Raw genomic sequence first — 21,487 nt, 5'->3', positions numbered from 1 at the left:
CACCCACCTTGTCCTCCCAAAACGCTGGGATTACAGGCGTGAGCCACTGCACTCCAGTTTTTCTAATATCTTGTGGTTGGTTACCAATTTGGTTTTCCAGCCATCTAGATACTGGAGGGTAGTTTGTAAAGGGGTCACGAGTAGTTCAAGTGCTGAAAAGCTGTATCTTCCATTTGTAATTGGTGGACATTCTGGATTATAAATCAGCCTCCTGTGACTATAAGTTTTGTGACTCAACACCCTAGAGCCCAACTATCACTGGATGAGCTAACAAAGTTGAGTTTCTGAACTTATAAAGCTGAGGGTCAAAGCCTAGGTCACCGCTTCTCATGGCGCTGGCAGAGCGCAGAGGGCTCCCCTCCAGGGACAGGTTAAGAATTGCCTGTTATATTGTTTAATCAACACAGAACTTTCCCACAGGTTCTGAGATGCTGTCCTAAGGGTGTGAATTCCTTTTTGCTTCCTGGTTGAGAATCTTGGCGGTAGTGAGCCATCTAACCGACAGGGAAGGTGTTAGTGTGGAAGGATGGTTGAGAACCACTGCCCTCAGCTACGACTGCCTGGCAGGTTTAAGCTGTCCTCTGAGGGCAAGTTTAACACAGCACCAGCTTTTGTCCTTCTTTAACATCCAGATATGGTGGGTGTTGACTGCTGGCCTAAGGCTGGATTTTAGCTGAGGGGATTTTTTTTTTTTTTTTTTTTTTTTTTTTTTTTTTTGAGACAGAGTCTCCCTCTGTTGCCCAGGCTGGCGTGCGATGGCGCAATCTCGGTTCACTGCAGCCTCTGCCTTCCAGGTTCAAGCAGTTCTGCCTCAGCCTCCCAAGTAGCTGGGACTACAGGCGCACACTGCCACGCCCGGCTAATTTTTGTATTTTCAGTAAAGACGCGGTTTCACCATGTTGGCCAGAATGTTCTTGATCTCCTGACCTCGTGACCCGTCCACCTCGGCCTCCCAAAGTGCTGGGATTACAGGCATGAGCCACCGCACCCAGCCAACTGAGGGGATTTTTAAGGGTCAAATAAGTGGCACCCAAGGTCTGATCCTAGGTTCTTGAGAAATGAGACAAAAAGCAGATAAACAAAATATCACTTTTATTATCAATTGGTTAGAAGATATAGCATTATGTGATGGCCTAAATAGGATTGCTAGTTCCCTATCTTAAGGAAAAGTGTGAGTATACAGAGCAGATACTTCACCAAAGTTGATGCTTCCTAGTGGTCATGTGGAGAAGTAAGAATGAATTCCCCACATTCTGTCAAATGTTGATAGATTGGTTCCACTCAACTGACAGATATGGACCAAAGGCAATCACCCACCAACTAGGTTATTCTTTTAACCTCCACGAGGAGGAAGAGTAAGGTAGAACAATAGAATAGGAGCATTACGTCAATAGAAAGGAAGAAAACACTGGTTGAGGATGAAACATTCTACCTCTGCCCCAACACTGGACCTAAGCAACAAGAAGTACTCATGATAAAAGCGGAAGATTAATCTGGCAACAGTGTTATTTCCTGGGAATGGGAAGGAAGGCTGCGACATCAGTCAGGAGACTGTTTGAAATACTCAAGACACAAGACTGTCATGATGTGGCTGCAGGTACAGAAACTGAACCATAGGAAATATGCTGTTACTTCTGTGTGATACAAATGGAAAGAGCAAGGCAGGTGACAATCCCAGAAGACTTGATGTTAGGGTTCAACTCTGCAACATAATGGCTAAGCAATTTAGCTTCAGTTTCCTCACCTGTGAATACGATTGAGCAGGATTGTGAAGACTAATTGAAACCATACCCTATAAAAGCACTATATAACAATCACCACAATTTAGTCTCTTTTAATGCAATCTTCATACTTATTTCTTTTTCTCATCTTATTGCATTGGCCAGGACTTCTAGTGCAATAATAGCAGTTTAGCAGGTGTCTTTGACTCGCAATGGACTTTAGTGAGAATGCTCTGAGACCTTCACTGTTAGGTATGTTATTTGTTGAGAGTTTTGACAAATAGTCTATTAGATTAAAGGGTTTACCTTCTGCTGCTGGTTGGCTAAAATTTTTTTTCAATTCATAAATGGATGTTCTAAACACCTTTCCTGCATTTACTGACATGATCATATGTGGTTGTTCTCTGCTGTTACTGTGGTGAATTGTGCTCCTAGACTTCAAATATTGAACCATCTTTGTTCCTGTGATAAACTCTACTCGGTATGATTATTTAACTTGAGAGAGATGGTTAAGAGACCTGGTTTCCAGTCATCTTTTAGTCTTTAAAAACCATGACCTTGGCCAGACCCGGTGGTTCACACCTGTAATACTAGCACTTCGGGAGGCTAAAGCAGGCAGATCACCTGAGGTCAGGAGTTCCAGACCAGCTTAACCAACATGAAGAAACCCTGTTTCTACTAAAAATATATAATTAGCTGGGTGTGGTGGCACATGCCTGTAATCCCAGCTACTCAGGAGGCTGAGGCAGGAGAATTGCTTGAACCCGGGAGGTGGAGGTTGAGGTAAGTCAAGATCGCGCCATTGCATACCAGCCTAGGCAACAAGAGCGAAACTCCATCTCAAAAAACAAAACAAAACAAAATAGAAAACAAAAATCATGACTTTAAAATTAACTATATACTGATGTCTTCCAAATTTATATCTTCAACTCTAGTCAGTCCCCTACATTTCAGGCCCGTATATATCCAGCTGCTGATTTGAGATCACTTGGATGTCTAATAGGAATCTTAAACTTATCATGACAGAAAATGAACTAAGCCTGCTTCTCTTCCCCATTTCTGTTAATGGCAACTCTATCCTTCCAGTTGCCCAGGGCAAAAACGTGAGAGTCACTATTATTATTATTTTGAGACGGAGTCTTGCTCTGTTGCCCAGGCTGGAGTGCAGTGCTGCGATCCCTGCTCACTGCAACCTCTGCTTCCTGGATCAAGCGATTCTCCTGCCTCAGCCTCCCGAGTAGCTGGGATTACAGGCGCCTGCCACCACACCCAGCTAATTTTTGTATTTTTAGTAGAGACAGAGTTTCACCATGTTGGTCAGGCTGGTCTCGAACTCCTGACCTCAAATGATCCACCCGCCTTGGCGTCTCAAAGTGCTGGGATTACAGGCATGAGCCACCATGCCCAGCCAAGAGTCATTATTGATTCTTCTCACACACACCCCACATCTGGTATGTCAGCAAATGTGGTTGTCTCTACCTTTAAAATAGATCCAGAATGTGACCACTTCTCCCGATTTCGACTGCTACCCTCTTGGTCCAAATCATCATCTCTTGCCTGGATGACTGCCATAGCCTCCTAACAAGTTTCCTAGCTTCTGCATCTGCCTTCTCCATAACAACTCTTCACACAAAGCCCAGAGTAGCCCTGATAAAACCCAGGCAAGAGCACACCACTTTCCTGCTTAAAATCCGGTAGCGCCTTGTCATCTCATTAAAAGCCAAAGAATTGATTTGGTCTATGAGGCCCCACACCCTCCTGTCCCTCATTACCTCTTTGACTTAACTCCTACAGTTCTCCTCAGTCACTCTGCTCCAGCCTCAAGGTCTTTGTGCCTCTGCTGAGCAAGGTCTTTCTCCATATTGCCATGGCTCACTATCTCACCTCCTTCCGGTTGTCACTCAAATGTTACCTTCTCTGAAGGCATGTTCTGACTTTCCTCTTTTAAACTGTGACCACTCCACTCCACCTCCTTCCCTACTTAATTTTTCTCCACAGCCCTTGTCATCTGACACACCATATATTTTGCTTATTGGTTTGTCAGCCAACCTTCATTAGAATGCAAGCTCCATGAGGGCAGGGATTTGTATTTTCTCCATTGAGGTAGCCCCAGTGCCTGAAAGAGTACCTGGCAAATAGTAGGTATTCAGCTAATATCTGCTGGTTGAAAATGTATATATTCTGTCACTACTATTAAATTACTTGTGATATAGTCATTATTTAAAATAGCTAATATGCATTTTTTTTTTTTTGAGACAGAGTCTCGCTCTGTCGCCCAGGTTAGAGTGCAGTGGCACAATCTTGGCTCACAGGAACCTCCGCCTCCTGGGTTCAAGCGATTCTCCTGCCTCAGCCTCCCAAGTATCTGGGACTACAGGCGCCCACCACCATGCCTGGCTAATTTTTGTATTTTTAGTAGAGATGGGGTTTCACCATGTTGCCCAGGCTGGTCTCGAACTCCTGACCTCATGATCCGCCCACCTCAATCTCCCAAAGTGCTGGGATTACAGGCATGAGCACCGTGCCCGGCTACTAATGTGCAATTTTAAAGACAAATCCTTAGGTCTAAAGATTCCCAGGATGACTAGCCACAACTTACTTTTGAGCTGGTAATGAATAAAGTGACTGAAGTCATCTCTTTACTTGGGGTTATAAAAATCACATACCAAAAGACTGATTAAAAACCTAGAACTGGTTCATTATACTATTCTTTCTACTTTCACAGACACTTAAAAATTTCCTTAATAAAAAGCTTTTTAGAAGCTTTCAGCTGAAGGTAGGATGAAAATTTAAAGCCTAAGCTCAGAGTTGTGCAAGTCTTTAAATAGGGTGTGCTCTATAGGGAGCTTTTTCCCCAGCTGGTTTTGCTTGAACTTTAAAGTCTAGCTTGCTAAGTAATTATTACTTAAAGTATAATTGCTAGCATTAGAAGACTGTTAAAATGGAAAGCTAATTTTTAAAATTTATGCTTTTCTGTTTTTTTTTTTTTTTTTTTGAGACAGAGTCTTATTGTCTCACTCTGTGGCCCAAACTGGAGTGCAATGGTGCAATCTCTGCTCACTGCAACCTTTGCCTCCAGGGGTCAAGTGATTCTCCTGCCTCGGCCTCCCAAGTAGCTGGGACTACAGGCATGCGCCACCACACCCAGTTAATTTTTTTGTATTTTTAGTAGAAACAGGGTTTCACCATGTTGCCCTGGGTGGTCTCAAACTCCTGAGCTCAGGCGATCCACCTGCCTCAGCCTCCCAAAGTGCTGGGATTACAGGCATGAGCCACCGTGCCCGGACAATTTATGCTTTTTTAAAAATAGAAGTTTGCAAGTCAAAAAGGAAAATAATCAGGAAATATGCAACCTAAAGTTAAGTATAGGCAGGTACGTGATAAATTACTTTGGACTTGAAAAAGAAGCAGAACTGAGCAGGGCTGGACTGCTTCAGGATTGAGGAAGGAAACCCCAGGCAAGCGCTTTGTTCCTGTTAGAGGAAGGTCACCCTGTTTGTTGACGTGTCCACTTTCTGAGTTAAGTCACTCAGCTTTTAGAGGCATTGGTTTTAAAGGCCAAACTGATAAGAAATTTCATAAGGAGTCATCTTATTCTTGTTTCATTTCAACATGAATTGCTTCTCAGCAGCATTTTATTATAGGTAAAAGAGTGAATAGGACATATTATTATGAAAAGAAAAGAAAAATCTGGGGACCCCCAAACGCACTGTGCCAAAGGGAAAGTTAAACTTGGGAACTGAAGCACACAAAAACTTCCTTCCTTTTATTCCTAAACAGATGGCTGTGATTTCACATGCTGACTTTATCTTATGTGTAAGGGGAATGGCTGGGCACAGTGGCTCACACCTGTAATCCCAGCACTTTGGTAGACCAAGGCAAGCAGATCACTTGAGGCCAGAAGTTTGAGACAAGCCTGGCCAACATAGCAAAACCTCGTCTCTACTAAAAATACAAAAAATTAGCCAGGTGTGATGGCACATGCCTGTAATCCCAGCTACTAGAGAGGCTGAGGCCCAAGAATTGCTTGAACTCAGGAGGTGGAGGTTGCAGTGAGCTGAGATCGTGCCACTGCACTCTAGCCTGGGTGACAGAGCGAGATCCTGTCTCAAAAAAAAAAAAAAAAAAAAAAAAAAAAAGATTTATCAAGTGCAGGAAAAATGCATAATTGACTTTCCCCTACTCCTGTCTTTTCTAATGTAAAATGTGAATTCAGTGAGTGCTAATCAAAGCCTCACAAGAATGTAACAATTTGCCTCACCACCTAACCTCCCCCTTTCTCTTTCCTCCTACCCCTCCTGTCCACTCTTTGCCCTTTAAATACTGCAAAACCATCTTTGAAAAAAGCACAGGCCATAGATCCTATTGTAACTTGTATTTCTTTTTTGCATGCACAACCTCAACTGTGGCAAAATAAACCTCTAAATCAGTTGAGATCTGTCTCAGACACTTTTTGGTTTATACTACATATTCATTTTTGTAGGGAAGACCGAAAGGGATTGTCTTACCGATCTGCCTTTCCTACTTTCTCAGTTAAGATGGTAGTCAACTCAGTCGGCTGATTTTCAGTGAGAAGATAATTTTGGAGAAGTGTAAAGGGTTTAACCGAAGCATATATCATCTATAAAGCTGAGCGCTGGATGAAGTATTGCCGATAACTGCTAATGTTCTGTAAACTCTCCAACGATGTGGAGGCTCCAAGAGTGTGAGAATTTGAAAACTTCCAGTGAAAAGGACTTGTATTTACTCACCTTTCATGAAATAAGAAAACAGTTGATACAGGAGCTAGAAAGAAATTATTTGGGCAGATAGTGAGGGCAACAGAGTCCTTGACGAATTTTCCCTTTTAACAAAAAGAGTCCCCCAATCATTTCTTTTCTAACAAAGAGCAGCCTGAAACTGCAGTCATAGATAAGCAAGCTGGAAGCGTGCACGGGTGAATGCTGACAGCTGTGCCAATAGAAAAGGGCTACCTGGGCCGGGCACGGTGGTTCACGCCTGTAACCCCAGCACTTTGGGAGGCCAAGGCAGGTGGATCATGAGGTCAGGAGATTGAGACTATCCTGGCCAACACGGTGAAACCCCATCTCTACTAAAAATGCAAAAAATCAGAAAGGCGTGGTGGCGGGCACCTGTAGTCCCAGATACTCGGGAGGCTGAGGCAGGAGAATGGTGTGAACCCGGGAGACGGAGCTTGCAGTGAGCCAAGATCGCACCACTGCACTCCAGCCTGGGCGACAGAGCGAGACTCCATCTCAAAAAAAAAAAATTAAATTAATAAAAGGGCTACCTGAGGGCCAGGCATGTTCAGCATGGAGGCTCCAGCTTCCGTTTGTCACCACGTGTAAAGAACCAGGCAAGATGGCACAGGCCAGGTAGAGAACCCATCTGTATAATGAAAGATTAATGTGGGGCAACCACCGTCTTTGCATGCTATGCAAATGGTACACTTATAGTTCTTACCAGCTTTTCGTGCGCTCTGTAAATAGCAAACCTGGTCCAACCAATCTTGTACACCCTATGTAAATCAGACACCTCTTCCTCAAGCTCATCTATAAAACCTTCTGCATTTCACTTCAGAAGTAGCAAACCATTTCCCATTTTCTCCAGGACCCCTCCCTCTGCAGCAGAGAGAGCTTTTCTCTTTCTTCCAACTATTAAGATTCTGCTCTGAACCTCACTCTTGGTGTGTCTGCATCCTAGTTTTCCGTGGCCATGAGACAACGAATCTTGGGTATTTATTTACCCCGATGATGCCGTTTCATAGTCGTCAAGATAAAATCAAAATCCTTTCCTGACCTTTTAGACAAGTTTGCAACCTTCCATCAGCTCAATAATCCAGACTCTAGGGAGACAATTCAGTGCCAGTCTACCCACAGCAATTTTCCCTTATTTGAAATATTGCCTTTGAGTCTCTTTCTTCAAACAGCATTTAAGATCCTACTATGGGCCGGGCATGGTGGCTCAAGCCTGTAATCCCAGCACTTTGGGAGGCCGAGATGGGTGGATCACGAGGTCAGGAGATGGAGACCAGCCTGGCTAACATGGTGAAACCCCGTCTCTACCAAAAAAATACAAAAAACTAGCCGGGCGAGGTGGCGGACGCCTGTAGTCCCAGCTACTCGGGAGGCTGAGGCAGGAGAATGGCGTAGACCTGGGAGGCAAAGCTTGCAGTAAGCTGAGATCTGGTCACTGCACTCCAGCCTGGGCGACAGAGCAAGACTCTGTCTCAAAAAAAAAAAAAAAAAAAAAAAAAAGATCCTACTATGTAGAAGGTTCGGGGGGAGGTTGGGGGTGGTAGGAGTGTGTGTATCTCTTCTTTAAGAGGCTTACAATTTAGTGAAGAAAAGAAACAGATGTACATATAACTGCATGCCAATGTAGACCCAAACACCACAGCAAGGCAGAGCAAAGGAAGGGCTATATCAGAATGTGGGGACCAGGGGGGGCTTCATGGCAAGGGCATCTCAAACTTCTCAACTGAAGTCTTTTTTTTTTTTTTGAGACAGAGTCTTGCTGTGTTGCCCAGGCTGGAGTGCAGTGGCACAATCTCAGCTCACTGCAAGCTCTGCCTCCTGGGTTGAAGCCTTTCTTCTGCCTCAGCCTCCCGAGCAGCTGGGACTACAAGCGCCCGCCACCGCGCCCGGCTAATTTTTTTGTATTTTTTTTTAGTAGAGACGGGGTTTCACCATGTTAGCCAGGATGCTCTCGATCTCCTGACCTCGTGATCCACCCACCTCGGCCTCCCAAAGTGCTGGGATTACAGATGTGAGCCACTGCGCCCGACCTCAACTGAAGTCTTGAAGGATGAGAAGAAGGGAAGAGCATACAGGCTGAGGGAAAAGACTGGGGATGGCAATGAAAGTGAGAACATGGTAAATTCAAGAATAAAGACTGGATCATTTTTGTGGCAGGGCCTTTTTGTTTAGAGAGAGTGTAGAGGGCAATGAAGCTCAAAAGGTCACTTGATTTCAGATCAACTCTAGGCAAGAAGCAGTCACTTAAGATTCTGAAGGCTGTGTTTAGAAAGATTTCTCTGATGATTATGTGAAGGATGAGTGTAGAAGGCATGAAGGTGATTACTGTAATCGTCTGAAAAAAGATAATTAAGTCCGGAATTTGGTCAGTGAGTAATAGGCCTAGAAAGGAGAAGATGGCTATGCAGCACTACAAAGTGGGACTTCTTGCAATTTAGCGAAACGAGTGGGAAAAAGTTGTTGAAAATGACCGCTAGCAGGATGATGATGCAATTAATTTGGATGGGGACACAAGAACATATTTGTGGGGAATGTTATTTGCTTTGGGACTTAAGTTTGAGGTGCTGGAGGTGGAAGGGTGGGATCCACGTGGTAATGCTCACCAGCTGAAAATTTAAAACTGGATTATGAGAGAGATGTTGAAGAGTGGACTTAAGATGTATACACGTGTAAGTGGTACTGAGTTCAAGGGAAGAGTTGTTCAGCGAGTGTACAAGGCCCTGCCTGAGAAACATTATTCTCACATACATTTAAAACATGTATACTTTGACAAACTCACAATTAGAACTCTGTTGGCCAGGCTGGTCTCAAACTCCTGGCCTCAAGCAATCCCCCCGCCTTGGCCTCCCAACGTGCTAGGATTACAGGTGTGAACCACTGTGCCTGACCTAGTTTTGTTTTCAAAATGGAAATCCCTATGAGCCTTGTAAGGAATTTGACTTCCAGATAATAATGTTTAACTCATCAGATTTCCCACAGTCATTGTGTCATCATCTAATGATGTGTTTTCTTTTTTTTTTTTTTTTGAGACGGAGTCTCGCTCTGTCACCCAGGCTGGAGTGCAGTGGCCGAATCTCAGCTCACTGCAAGCTCCACCTCCCGGGTTTACGCCATTCTCCTGCCTCAGCCTCCCGAGTAGCTGGGACTACAGGCGCCCGCGACCTCGCCCGGCTAAGTTTTCGTATTTTTTAGTAGAGACGGGGTTTCACTGTGTCAGCCAGGATGGTCTCGATCTCCTGACCTCGTGATCCGCCCATCTCGGCCTCCCAAAGTGCTGGGATTACAGGCTTGAGCCACCGCGCCCGGCCTATGATGTGTTTTCTTGTTTGTTTTGTTTTGTTTTGTTTTTTGAGATGGAGTCTGGCTCTGTTGCCCAGGCGGGAGTGCAGTGGTGTGATCTCAGCTCACTGCAACCTCTGCCTCCTGGGTTCAAGCAATTCTCCTGCCCCAGTCACCCGAGTAGCTGGGATTAACAGGCATGCACCACCATGCCTAGCTAATTTTTGCATTTTTAGTAGAGACAGGGTTTCACCATGTTGGCCAGGGTGGTCTCAAACTCCTGACCTCAGGTGAACCGCCCGCCTTGGCCTCCCAAAGTGTTGAGAATATTATAAGCATGAGCCACTGCGCCTGGCCGGGTGCTTTTATCTCTAGTACTTGTATTGTGCAGTGGAACCACTGGCAGGTTTCATTCCAAAGCCCAGGGATTGACTCTTGGGCCAAGCACTTGTTAGTCACCTGACTATAAACCTGAGCTTCAGTTTCACCACCTGTAAAATGGCCTACTGTAATTGCTTTATAGGATTTTGCAGATCAAATATGTGAAAGTGCTATACAAATGTAAGAAATTATTCACACAAAAGTGAGTTACTAGCCTAGTACATTGCTTGGCAGAGTAGAAATGAAAAATCTGTTAACTGATGTAGAATTTCCACTGTTAGGAAAGAAGCAGCTTCAGACCAGTGTCTCTGTACTTCCCATAGTACAGCAGTGTGTGAAGTACAGAGACAATGGAATAAAATCAAAATGGAACAAAGGCTGGGCTTGGTGACTCATGTCTGTAATTCCAGCACTTGGGAGGTCAAGGAAGGAGGATCACTTGAGGCCAGGAGTTCAAGACCAGCCTGGGCAATATAGCAAGACTCTGCGTCTACAAAAAAAAAAAAAAAAAAAAAATTAGCTGAATGTAGTGGCATGCACTTGTAGTCCCAGCTTCTTGGGAGGCTGAGGCAGGAAGATGGTTTGGGCCCAGGAGTTTGAGGGTGCAGTGAGCCATGATCGTGCCATTGTACTCCAGCCTGGGAGAAATCCTGACTCTAAAAAGAAAAAAAGGAGTAAATACCATACTGTAGTCTCAGGGTTCTGCTTTACCTGAGGGCTCCTAGGCACTGGAATGGGAGGAAAATCTTATAGGACAGAAGTTATTCCTTTCAATGTAATTCTTCTTTTCTCAAGTCAATGTCTCAAGTTTGTTACGGACACCCATGGGCACTGCTTGCTTCTGCTGGTTGTACAAACTACCAGTTCAGAGACAAGCACAAATAATTAGACCAGGGCCAAACTCCACAGCATAAGAGAACGATTCTTTGTCCACAGTAGGATCAAGAGCCAGGGAAAGGCGAGTGCTTCCAAGGTCTGATCCAAAAAACCTACTATCCTAGGGTGAACTGCAAGGTCCTAAAATTCCTCGGCCTCACAAAAAGGATCCTCTGTCAGTCATTCTTATACCTGCCCCACGAGGAACCCACACTTTCCAAAATTCTTTTAAGCTAAGGGATGACCCTGTAGTTTCATAGAGCTCCTTCTTCATTCCTTGTTTAGACACGCAGGAACAGAATGCTTCTCCCAAACGGTAGTGGGACACCCTGCTGACCATATGCCAAAGATAACCCCTATTTAGTTGAGGCCTCCAAAGGGCAGGCTCTGACTGCCTCCAGAGAAGGGGCCAGGTCCTCTCTTCTCAACCCGGGAGTTCTTGCCCCTCTTTTCAAAGCTGTTTTAGTTATTTCACATATGAAAGCACTGTCTAAGGTCACAAAAGAGATTAAAGTCTACAGACTCAGAATCCATCCTAAATCATATCGTCCAGGATAGTGAACCCAGAATTTGGAATTAGACTTGGTTTCAACTCCCAATTTCCACTGACAAATGGTAGTGTTTGTGTCATAACCCTTCAGAGCTTGCTTTTTCTTCTCTTTTTTTTTTTTTTTTGTGAGATGGAGTCTCGCTCTGTTGCCAGGCTGGAGTTCAGTGGTGCGATCTGGGATCACTGCAACCTCCGCCTCCCGGATTCAAGCAATTCTCCAGCCCCAACCTCCCGAGTAGCTTGGACTACAGGCGTGCGCCACCACACCCAGCTAATTTTTGTATTTTTAGTAGAGACTGGGTTTCACCATGTTGGCCAGGATGGTCTCGATCTCTTGACCTCGTGATCCGCCTGTCTCGGCCTCCCAAAGTGCTGGGATTACAGGCGTGACCCACTGCACCTGGCCTTTTTTTTTTTTTTTTCCCAAACAGAGTTTTGCTCTTGTTTTTCTAGGCTGGAGTGCAAGGGTGTGATCTTGGCTCACTGCAACCTCCACCTCCTGGGTTCAAGCAATTCTCCTGCTTCAGACTCCTGAGTAGCTGGGATTACAGGCACACGCCACCACACCCAGCTAATTTTTTGTATTTTTAGCAGAGACAGGGTTTCATCATGTTGGCCAGGCTGGTCCTGAACTCCTGACCCCAGGTGATCCACCCACCTCGGCTTCCCAAAGTGCTGGGATTACAGGCGTGAGCCACCGCAACCAGCCTAGAGCTTGTTTTCTAACAATGCTCTACAACGACAGCAGAGGATTAAATGAGATAATGTGCAGAAAAGTATTTTAAAAATTATTACAAATTTATTATCTCTGAGTACTTTTAATACTGTCACCAGCTACAGACTACTGTGTAGAAGACATAGAAGCCTGTACTTCTGGCAGGACAGGGCTAGTTGTGGAAAAGACTATGAGCTGAAACAATTTCCAAGTGAGGATCCCAATGTCTAGTGCTATATCTCCTGGAGCCATGGGCTGACATAACTCTAATGTAGATGCCAGCTCAGGAGAGCGCTAGTTAACAACTTAAAACAAGCAGCTCTCTGGGGCTCCTCCCTGTCTCCAGACCTTCTCACATGCTGCCTCTCACAACTCTTCACTGGCTCTCCACTGAGCTACTTCCTCATCACCTGCAAACCTCACTTTGAATGCCATTGCTTCAAGGGAACCTGCCTTCACCTCCAGGCCCTGCTTAGAAATTCCTACTTGGAATTCTCCTGTGTGCCACTTAATCCAGTTGTGATTATCTCAGTCTAAGTCCCCTAATGTGAATATAGGCTCCACTAGGACAGGGCGCATGCCTGTTGGCATCCTTTCATATCCCTAGTTCCTCAGATAAAGACAATACAATGTGTTGAACGAGTGAATGAGGCCAGAACTTTGTGTTCCTTCAATCTTGTTAAGAATTCTGGGGGCAATGAAAATAAAATATAGAAAGAAAATTAATTTAGTGCTGGCAGAAAGGGTTCTGGACAGAGGCATGTTTCCTTGGGCAGTTTACTCCAATAAAAAGAATTTATGGGCTTAATTAAATCAAGATCTTCAGGGGCACAGGAATGGTCACGGCTCAAGCTTGCTCTGAATTACTCATTTTATTTAAGTGGAGGTGCCCCTCTGGGAAGAGCAGTTACTGTCAACCAGGAAATCAGTACAACTGCCTTTGTAAGCAGACAACAGTCCTTGTTTTTTCTTTGTCAGGGTCTAGGAGACCATTTCTGAGGTCTTCCTAAGGAATGGAACCTACTTTAGGTGAAACCAAAAAGGTGAAACTTCCTTATAACAATCACAGTTTTTTCTCAATTGTTTGTATTTGTTTTCCTCACTCCTATATCTCAGGATAACTTTAAATCAATGTTCAGCCTCCTCTAAGGGAAGTTTCATTTTTACCTATCCCAACTGTGGAAAAAAAAGGTTTTGTCTCCCATAAATATGACTTAACAGTTACCAAATCTGTGTAAATTTAGGTCTAGGAATGTGTGTGGGAAGTACACCCTCCTTGAGCCCTCTGGAATCACATTTACCCTATGACACAGCAGGAACATCGCCATCTTGGACAAGCCCCTCATTCTAAAATTCACCTTAATCAAAAACCACCTAAACCCAAAGGGCATCAGCCTAATGGCTAAGGTCAGCACAACCATAAACCACAAATAACATCTCCAACCAGAAACACTCCAAACTCCTCCCTAACCAAAGACATGCTAACCCCAAGATAAGCCCGCTCTGGCTAGAAAGACATCAGCCCCAAGATAACTTCCCCTCCGCCCAGACATTCCGACCCCGCCATAAAACTTCTCCCTCACATAGAAACATTCCAAGCTTGTGATAAGCCCCCTCACCCTAAAACCAATGTATACTCTTACTCTGTAAGAGAAAGCACTCCTGATGGAAATCAGCCAGAAGCCCCTCTCAGGTTTACTTTCTCTAAAATAAATCTGTCTTTAACTGTTGAGCTGCATTTCTTTCCTCTGTAACTCTTACACCCTAGTCCTACTTAGCCAAGTTGATGGATTTAGGATGCTTTAAAAACAAACAACAGGCCCTAATTCCTATAAAATGCATTCTCACATTGAAGGAGACTCCTCAAGTAAGACAACACCGATTATTGATAAATGTTGATATATTAAAAAAACAAAACAAAACAATAATTGATAGAGACATGGCATCTATGGCCATGAAGTGTTGCCTGGACCAGATCTTCTGAGTTAAGAAACAGCAGGCCTAGAAGTCTTTAATCATCAGACAATGTCACAGTTAGAACCTCTCAAGGCCTGCTATCATGACTTCAGTTTGACCTTCTCAAATTTCAATGGTCTAGCTCAAATTAGGATGACTTTGAGGATCTTTGGCTTCAGGGATGCTTTATTAACCTTTTATAATACTCTAGTTAATTTGGGCTTTGGCGATTTCTGCAGAATATACATTTCATTTCTTCCCTGTAAATGAAGAGGCAACCCATGAGGTTGTTAAACAAATTCTATTCAGTAGCTGGAAAAGTGAATTTCCTGTGGAATGACAGGAATTACATAGAAGCAAGCAATTTTATTTTCCTCAAATGTAGCAATAATTTTAATCTGTACATACATAAAACAAACAGTGCAATTATAAAACCTTGAAGGTGACATGCATATTTTAAGGTGCAGTTGGGATGGGGGAGGATGTTAGCATCTCCAATTTTCCTTACCACTTTTTTTTTTCTAGTTCCTTATGCAAAAGCACTGAGTCAGGAAACTTCATCTGGAATGCTGAAGTTAAAGGTGAACTTCCTGCAGTCTGCGCGTCTAAATATCACCAACAAAATGGAAATGACCTCCTAGAGCAGTTTGGTAGGGACTAGATAATATGGCTGGCTTTCAAGCTGGAAATGAATGAAATCAGGGATGCATTTTCTGAAAAACTAAAGGAGATAATGTTTGTAACTGAGTGTCCTATTTCTGTTTCATAGTTGCTAACCACATGAGCCCTTCCACCAATCTTTTTATTCGATATAGTTTCTGAATAGATGCTGTTCAGTGGAGTTATTTGTAACTAGGGGTGGTGAGATGCAGAAGGAAGGACCTGGGGAAATGGCTTCTTCCTTGAAGTCTGAGTCCATGCTCCTCTTCCACTGTTCTTATGGCCTTTTCTCTGCCATGGAGGCAGAGGTAGCTGGTGAAGAATGTCAGGTGCTGTCATCATTCACAGGCCCAGGAATGCAGACAAAGGTCAGTGATGGGGGTCTACCTTTGCTTCTTCCACAATACCTTTCTCAAGCTTTCCTGGCTTTGCAGCGGAACTTCTAGAACTAGAAAGTCAGTTCACTGGGTTCTTGACTCAGAGGCCAGGATGAGATGGGATGTGGCAGAGTGACAAGACACAAAGGGAAAATATGGTACCAATTAGCCTCAGAGCAGGATAGAGAAATTTATATTTGCACTGATGAAAATTCAAATTCCCAAAGTCAATCTAAAAAATGAAGATTTCCTTTGAGTATTAATTTTTTCTCTGTACAAGTAGCCTGTGCACTTCTGTTCAGATGATCCCAGGGACACTCTAGGGCAGTATGCTCTAGATCAGCTGGAACAGCTCTTTCTGGCAGTGACATTTTGATTTGAACCCCAAAGTAAATCCATACATGGCATCACAGTTATTAAAATAATGAAATATTACTAACCAAATGTAACTGCAATTCAATCAATGTTATATTTCACACACAAATTTAGAAAAATCAAGAGTATAATAAAAGCATAAAATTAAACAGAAGGAAATCAATTTCTACAAGAAATCAAATATATTTACAATGAGATTTAAAGGGAAAAATAAGCTACTTGGATCATAAATTTAATTTTATTTTAAATAACTTTAGCCTACCTCAGCTGTTAATACAATAAAAGCAGAAAAAACAGGCTGCCTTTTATTTTCCAGATTTAATCAGAATATTGTATCTACAATAATTGACAGAACTCACTTCTTGTCCTTCACCCATCTCATCAAAAATTATTGCATTTTCCCCCAAACTGTATTTTTTGGATTCCTCTGTGAATATACTCATTTCGCCCTCTTTCCTGGAGGCATCTTGGTTTAAATCCATCTTTAAAAAAAGGAGAAGGGGTACATATGTGGAGGCAAAATACTCTCTTGAAGCCAACAGATACAGAGTTGCTAGAGAAGCTGATTGTACACACAAGCTGCCTGGGATTGGGATGGGGAGGGCTGCTGATTTCGAGACACGTGACAGCCTTTGGTGGACGGGCACAGGCAAAGCCCCACAGGCCCTTCTTCCTGGGCAGGGCTGGGACTGAGTGGCGGAGGCGGAGCTTCATCTTCTTCTTGGAACTTGTCGTTTTGGTTCTCCTCCAAAAGCCTTCATCCAGATAAGAAGCCAATGACTGATTATAAAAATAAGAATAATTAAATTTGGCTCAAGAAATAGATTGTCCAACTGTTCTGCCTTGGTATTTTTTCAATATCCAAGGCCTTTACAAAGAAAGAAACAAAAACATCTTTCAATCTCCCGACAAAAGCAAACTCCTGTTTTTTTTTTTTTTTTTTTTTTTTTTTGCTCCAAATGCTACGACCTGAAGAATGGCTGCAGATTGAGATATCAAAAATCTCAGAAAAATATATAATATATTTGTATATCTCTGTATGTCTATTATTTAAATTTCACATTCCTTTAAAAGTGGTTATTCAGTCAGTAGCTGCTGAAGGAGGCTCTTCTGCTGGGCCTGGGGGGTCTGTGGTCCTGACGTGGGCTTTTGAGTTCCCAGTGGACCAGGCTGGTTCAGGTAAGGGTCCCCGCCTACCAGATTCACTGTACACTGGACGTCAGCAAACACCTGAACCTGTTGCACCTGCTGGAACACAAATAAAAGATGTGTTTAGACAGAAGGGTCTGCCCCCCCGGCTTATGAGTGGGTACTACTTGAAGTGGAAACTCACTAGAGCATTCCTCTAGTCTGTAGTCACCACAGAGAAGAACTCTTCTGTCTTCTTGTCCTACAAAAAGAAAATCGCTGCACTCATTTTGCTCAGGGTTCTGGAAAGTTCACACTTTAAAAATAAAATCAAAATTGGAATGGTCACGCCTCCTATAGGGTTGCCATCAATACTGAAAGTGAGTATCATTGCTAATGTTGCCAAGATTGGGAGAAGCCCAGTTTCAGAGTCTGGGTATCCAGTGATAGGTTTTAAAAAATACGTGGTATTTAGAAAACTGGTTTAAAACCATTCTATGGATGATTTCAGTAGGATAGAAAATCTTTATGATGTCACTGAAAAATTAAGGGCTTTCAACCAGTATTAGCAAAACGAAACCACAACTCAGTAGGACATCAGCATCTAAGGTTAATGTCCAAAGATTTTTTAGTATTTAAATATACTATTACACAGCTCTTTCACATATTGGCTTTAGAATAACAGCAAATTATCATTAGAACAATTTTATATTTGACTTTTTTCCCGACAGACAATCCATTTAAACACATGAGCTAAAAATAACAGTACGTCCACTAGCCTTGAGAACAGTGTGAATTTTCCCTTCACTACTTTCAGTAACAATACACTTATTCCTTAAAAATGTCTAAAGTTGCACAGTTCTAGCATATTCTATTGGGAAAACAAAGCCAGAAGTTAGTCTTTACCAACCAGCCTTATTAAAAAGTTGTTCGTAGAACTGATTAAGGCTAATACCACACTTGTGAATGTTCCAGACCAGGAATGGAGATGCCTTCTAAGGCATCTAAGTGTCTCAAACTTTTTGATAAACTTGTGTCTCCTGTTTGATAGGTCATAAAGTAGTTTAGATTAGTGGTGTATTTTTTTTTTGGTCATTTATCACTAATTCATGCTAGTTACACTCAGCTTTTTTGAAAACTTTTCTATCCTAATTGAATAAAAGTTGTTTTCCATCAACCTTCATTAGCCAAATGTCAAATGTCGTATGCATCAAATTTGGACATCAGTCTATCCCCTGGTCTCCTATCCTCTTAATCCATTTACAGCTCCACTTTCCTCCCTCTCAGATGAGGCAGACAGCCCCCAAGCTGAGCTTTCCTAGTGCCTAAGGAATCAAATCTCTAGTTAGATTTGCACTGCTTTTCTCTCCTTCTCTTCCCCTTTCCCTAGTTTCCCAAATGTGGCTTCTAGTCCCTATATGCTCCCATTTGTTACTGCCTCCTCTGGGCTCTTTCTCTTGTGTCTATAACACACCAACGCACCCAGTCTGCTCTCCAGCTGCCTCTGTGCCCTTGCCCTGCCTTTGTGGTCTGTAACGTCTCATTCTGACTCTTTCCTTCTAGAGCTTCACCAGGCCTTCCTCTCTTCCTAGGTCAACGATTCCCCTGCCAGTCCTCTTCCCGCTCCTCTGTTCTCTGGGTTCTCTTCCTGTTCTCTCCTGTCTTACCTCCTCCTGCCATCCCTCTTCCCACTCCTCTGTTCTTTGAGTTCTCTTCTTGTTCCCTCCTGCCTTACCTCCTCCCCATTCTATCCCAGTTCTGCAGTACAGCTAGTCCCATTACTCCTCCAGTCCTCTTCTCCTCATCTTTTTCTTCTCCCTTTCTGTACATCTGTCTTTATATTTCTGTCTAACTCACTCCCCAGCTGCTGTCTGGTAAATATAAAAACACTGGAGCAAGTAGAGATTTCATGACTGGCCACAACAGAAAGAAAATTCTACCACTGAAACTTCACATGATCACAAACTATAGTTCTTTTTTAGGCATTGATTTTAAAAAAAGTCAACAGATAAAATTTCATGTTTATGTTTCTACATATGAAACACTGGGGCAGAGCATAAGGTGTTTTTGTACCCAAATTCTTAAAAAGTTCTTGATAAAGGCATGATGAAACAAACTAGAAAGTTCTGCTTCTTTAAAAATACAACTTTTAAAAAGATAGCCTAGGGTGGGCATTGAGGCTCATGCCTCTAATTCTAGCACTTTGGGAGGCTGAGGCAGGAGGATCACTTGAGGCCAGCAGTTTGAGACCAGCCTGGGCAACATAGTGAGACCCATCTCTACAAAAAATTAAAAAAAATTAGCTGGGCGTGGTAGTGTGTGCCTGTAGTCCCAGCTGCTGAGGAGGCTGAGGTGGGGGGATCACTTGAGCCTGGGAGATTGGGGCTGCGGTGAGCTGTGAAGGTGTCACTGTACTCTAGCCTGGGCAACAGAGTAAGACCTTGTCTCAAATAAATTAAAAAAGTGTATTGGCCGGACACGGTGGCTCACGCCTGTAATCCCAGCACCCTGGGAGGCTGAGGCGGGCGGATCACCTGAGGTCAGGTGTTCAAGACCAGCCTGACCAACATGGTGAAACCCCGTCTCTACTAAAAATATACAAAAATTAGCTGGGTGTGATGGCAGACGCCTGTAATTCTAGCTACTTGGGAGGCTGAGGCTGGAGAATCACTTGAACCTGGGAGGCGGAGATTGCAGTGAGCCGAGATCGTACCACTGCATTCCAGCCTGGGCAACGACAAAGCAAGACTCCATCTCAAAAAAAAAAAAAAAAAAAAAAAAGTGTATTATTGAAATTAGAGAAAACTGAAAAGACTAAACAAACTCTAAAACCCATTTCAGCCACTTTAAACTATTGCTTAAAAGGGGGTGTCTTAGACCAGTCCACAAAGGACTTCTTAATATTTGTCATGACTTCTCTGATAGGCAAAGTGTGACACAAAAGAAGCTTCAGTTCTTCCAGGTGAGAAGATTGATGTGAAAGCTGAGTCCTAACCTCTGAAGATTTTCTGGCATAATTTTTACTTCAGTTGAAATACTGTTTCAGGGCAGGGCTTTGGAACTTTAAAACATGGTCGTTTGGGTGTAACTAATTTGTCAAGCTGCCCAGTAATGTCTCTGTGGGTTTGAGGCTTTCACAAACACCTGGTGAATGAAGACTCTTCATTCCTCGATCTTTTTTTTTTGTGAGACGGAGTCTCGCTCTGTTGCCCAGGCTGGAGTACAGTGGCACAGTCTAGGCTCACTTCCAGCTCCGCTTCCCGGGTTCACGCCATTCTCCTGCCTCAGCCTCCGAGTAGCTGGGACTACAGGTGCCCGCCACCACACCTGGCTAATTTTTTTTTGTATTTTTAGTAGAGATGGGGTTTCACCATGTTAGCCAGGATGGTCTCGATCTCCTGACCTTGTGATCTGCCTGCCTCGGCCTCCCAAAGTGTGCTAGGATTACAGGCATGAGCCACCGCGCCCAGCTCCCAGATCTTAAAATGCCTTCTCTTTTCTTTTTTTTTTTTGAGTCCAAGTCTCCCTCTGTCACCCAGGCTGGAGTGCAGTGGTGTGATCTTGGCTCACTGCAACCTCTGCCTGCAGGTTCAAGTGATTCTCCCGCCTCAACTTCCTGAATAGCTGGGACTGCAGGTGCCCACCACCAAGCCTGGCTGATTTTTGTATTTTTAGACAGGGTTTCTCTATGTTGGCCAGGCTGGTCTCAAACTCCTGACCTCAAATGATTTGCCTGCCTCAGCCTTCCAAAGTGCTGGGATTACAGGTGTGAGCCACCGCACCCGGCCAAAATGCCTTCTCTTTACCTTGAGAGGACTCAGGTCCTATTTCCTAATGCTTAGACTGTGAACCCAGTCTTCTAATCTTTGTCCTTCTCAACTGGCCAATACATCTTCCTTCACCTTCTTCCCAAGATGAAGTCTACGCTAGGACTTCTATCGATGTTCCCTTCCAGGGATGACTCTTCTGTCCACAGGGTTGAATCCAAATCCCTTAGTTTAGCATTCAAGGCCTCTGGAAATTTTCCCCAAGCCACTTTACCAATTTTAATTCCTATGAATAGTTATGATAAACCCTTTACCTTTAGTTGATTTGGTTTCCCAGGACTATGCTAAGATATTACTATTTCCCTGTTTCTGTGGCCTCTACTTCCAGTTCCTTCTACTTCTCAATCTATGTCTGCACCAGCCTCCAACAACTACCATATCCTTTTCCTTCTCTTTGCCTCGGTAACTGTCCTTCAAGGCTCAGTTCAGCTCTATCTCTTGCAAAAATGCTCTTCTGACCATCTCAGCAATTTCTCCTTTCTTTGAATGCTTATGCTTCATTACTTGTAACAAATTTAATAATTTGCCTTCTTTGGTTAAGTGACAGTTTATGTGCATATATTGATGTGTTTTATCTTTCAGGAGTCCCTAACTGGTATGGCAGAAACAGTGTGGACTCTGGCAGTAGACAGACCTGGGTTTGAACCTCAGCTCTTCCTCTTTCTAACACTGTGAATGGTACATGTAGTTAAACCTCTTCATGTTCAGTTTCTTCATCTGTGAAGAAAAGGAATACTACCTCGTTCATAGGGTTACAGTGAGGCTTAAATGAGATAATGCATACAGTGCATAGCACAGTGCCTGGCAAACCACAAGCATTTCACAAATGAAGTTTCCTTTCCTCACTTCTCCCCACAGTTCACCTAATGCTGATGGAACATATAT

General features: G+C 43.5%; 1 protein-coding gene across 8 annotated transcripts in view; it reads right to left on the bottom strand.

The window, feature by feature from the left end:
- Positions 1-14,517: 14,517 nt before the first annotated feature.
- The window catches only part of NCOA1 (nuclear receptor coactivator 1), a 279,235-nt gene continuing 272,265 nt past the window's right edge, over positions 14,518-21,487 (bottom strand). For 4 of the 8 annotated variants that reach the window (XM_031654984.1, XM_031654988.1, XM_031654985.1 and 1 more), the window contains one exon: positions 16,725-16,895. In XM_031654984.1, the coding sequence (XP_031510844.1) occupies positions 16,725-16,895 (171 nt within the window). Of the gene's footprint in view, positions 16,896-16,980; positions 17,038-21,487 lie in introns of all 8 variants that reach the window. The other 4 variants (XM_031654990.1, XM_031654991.1, XM_031654986.1 and 1 more) reach the window with 4 other exon arrangements.

Source organism: Papio anubis, chromosome 14 (assembly GCF_008728515.1).
Source record: "Papio anubis isolate 15944 chromosome 14, Panubis1.0, whole genome shotgun sequence".
NCBI classification, from domain to species: Eukaryota; Metazoa; Chordata; class Mammalia; order Primates; family Cercopithecidae; genus Papio; species Papio anubis.
Note: the sequence above shows the minus strand (reverse complement) of the source record. Positions and strands in the feature narration are given on the sequence as shown.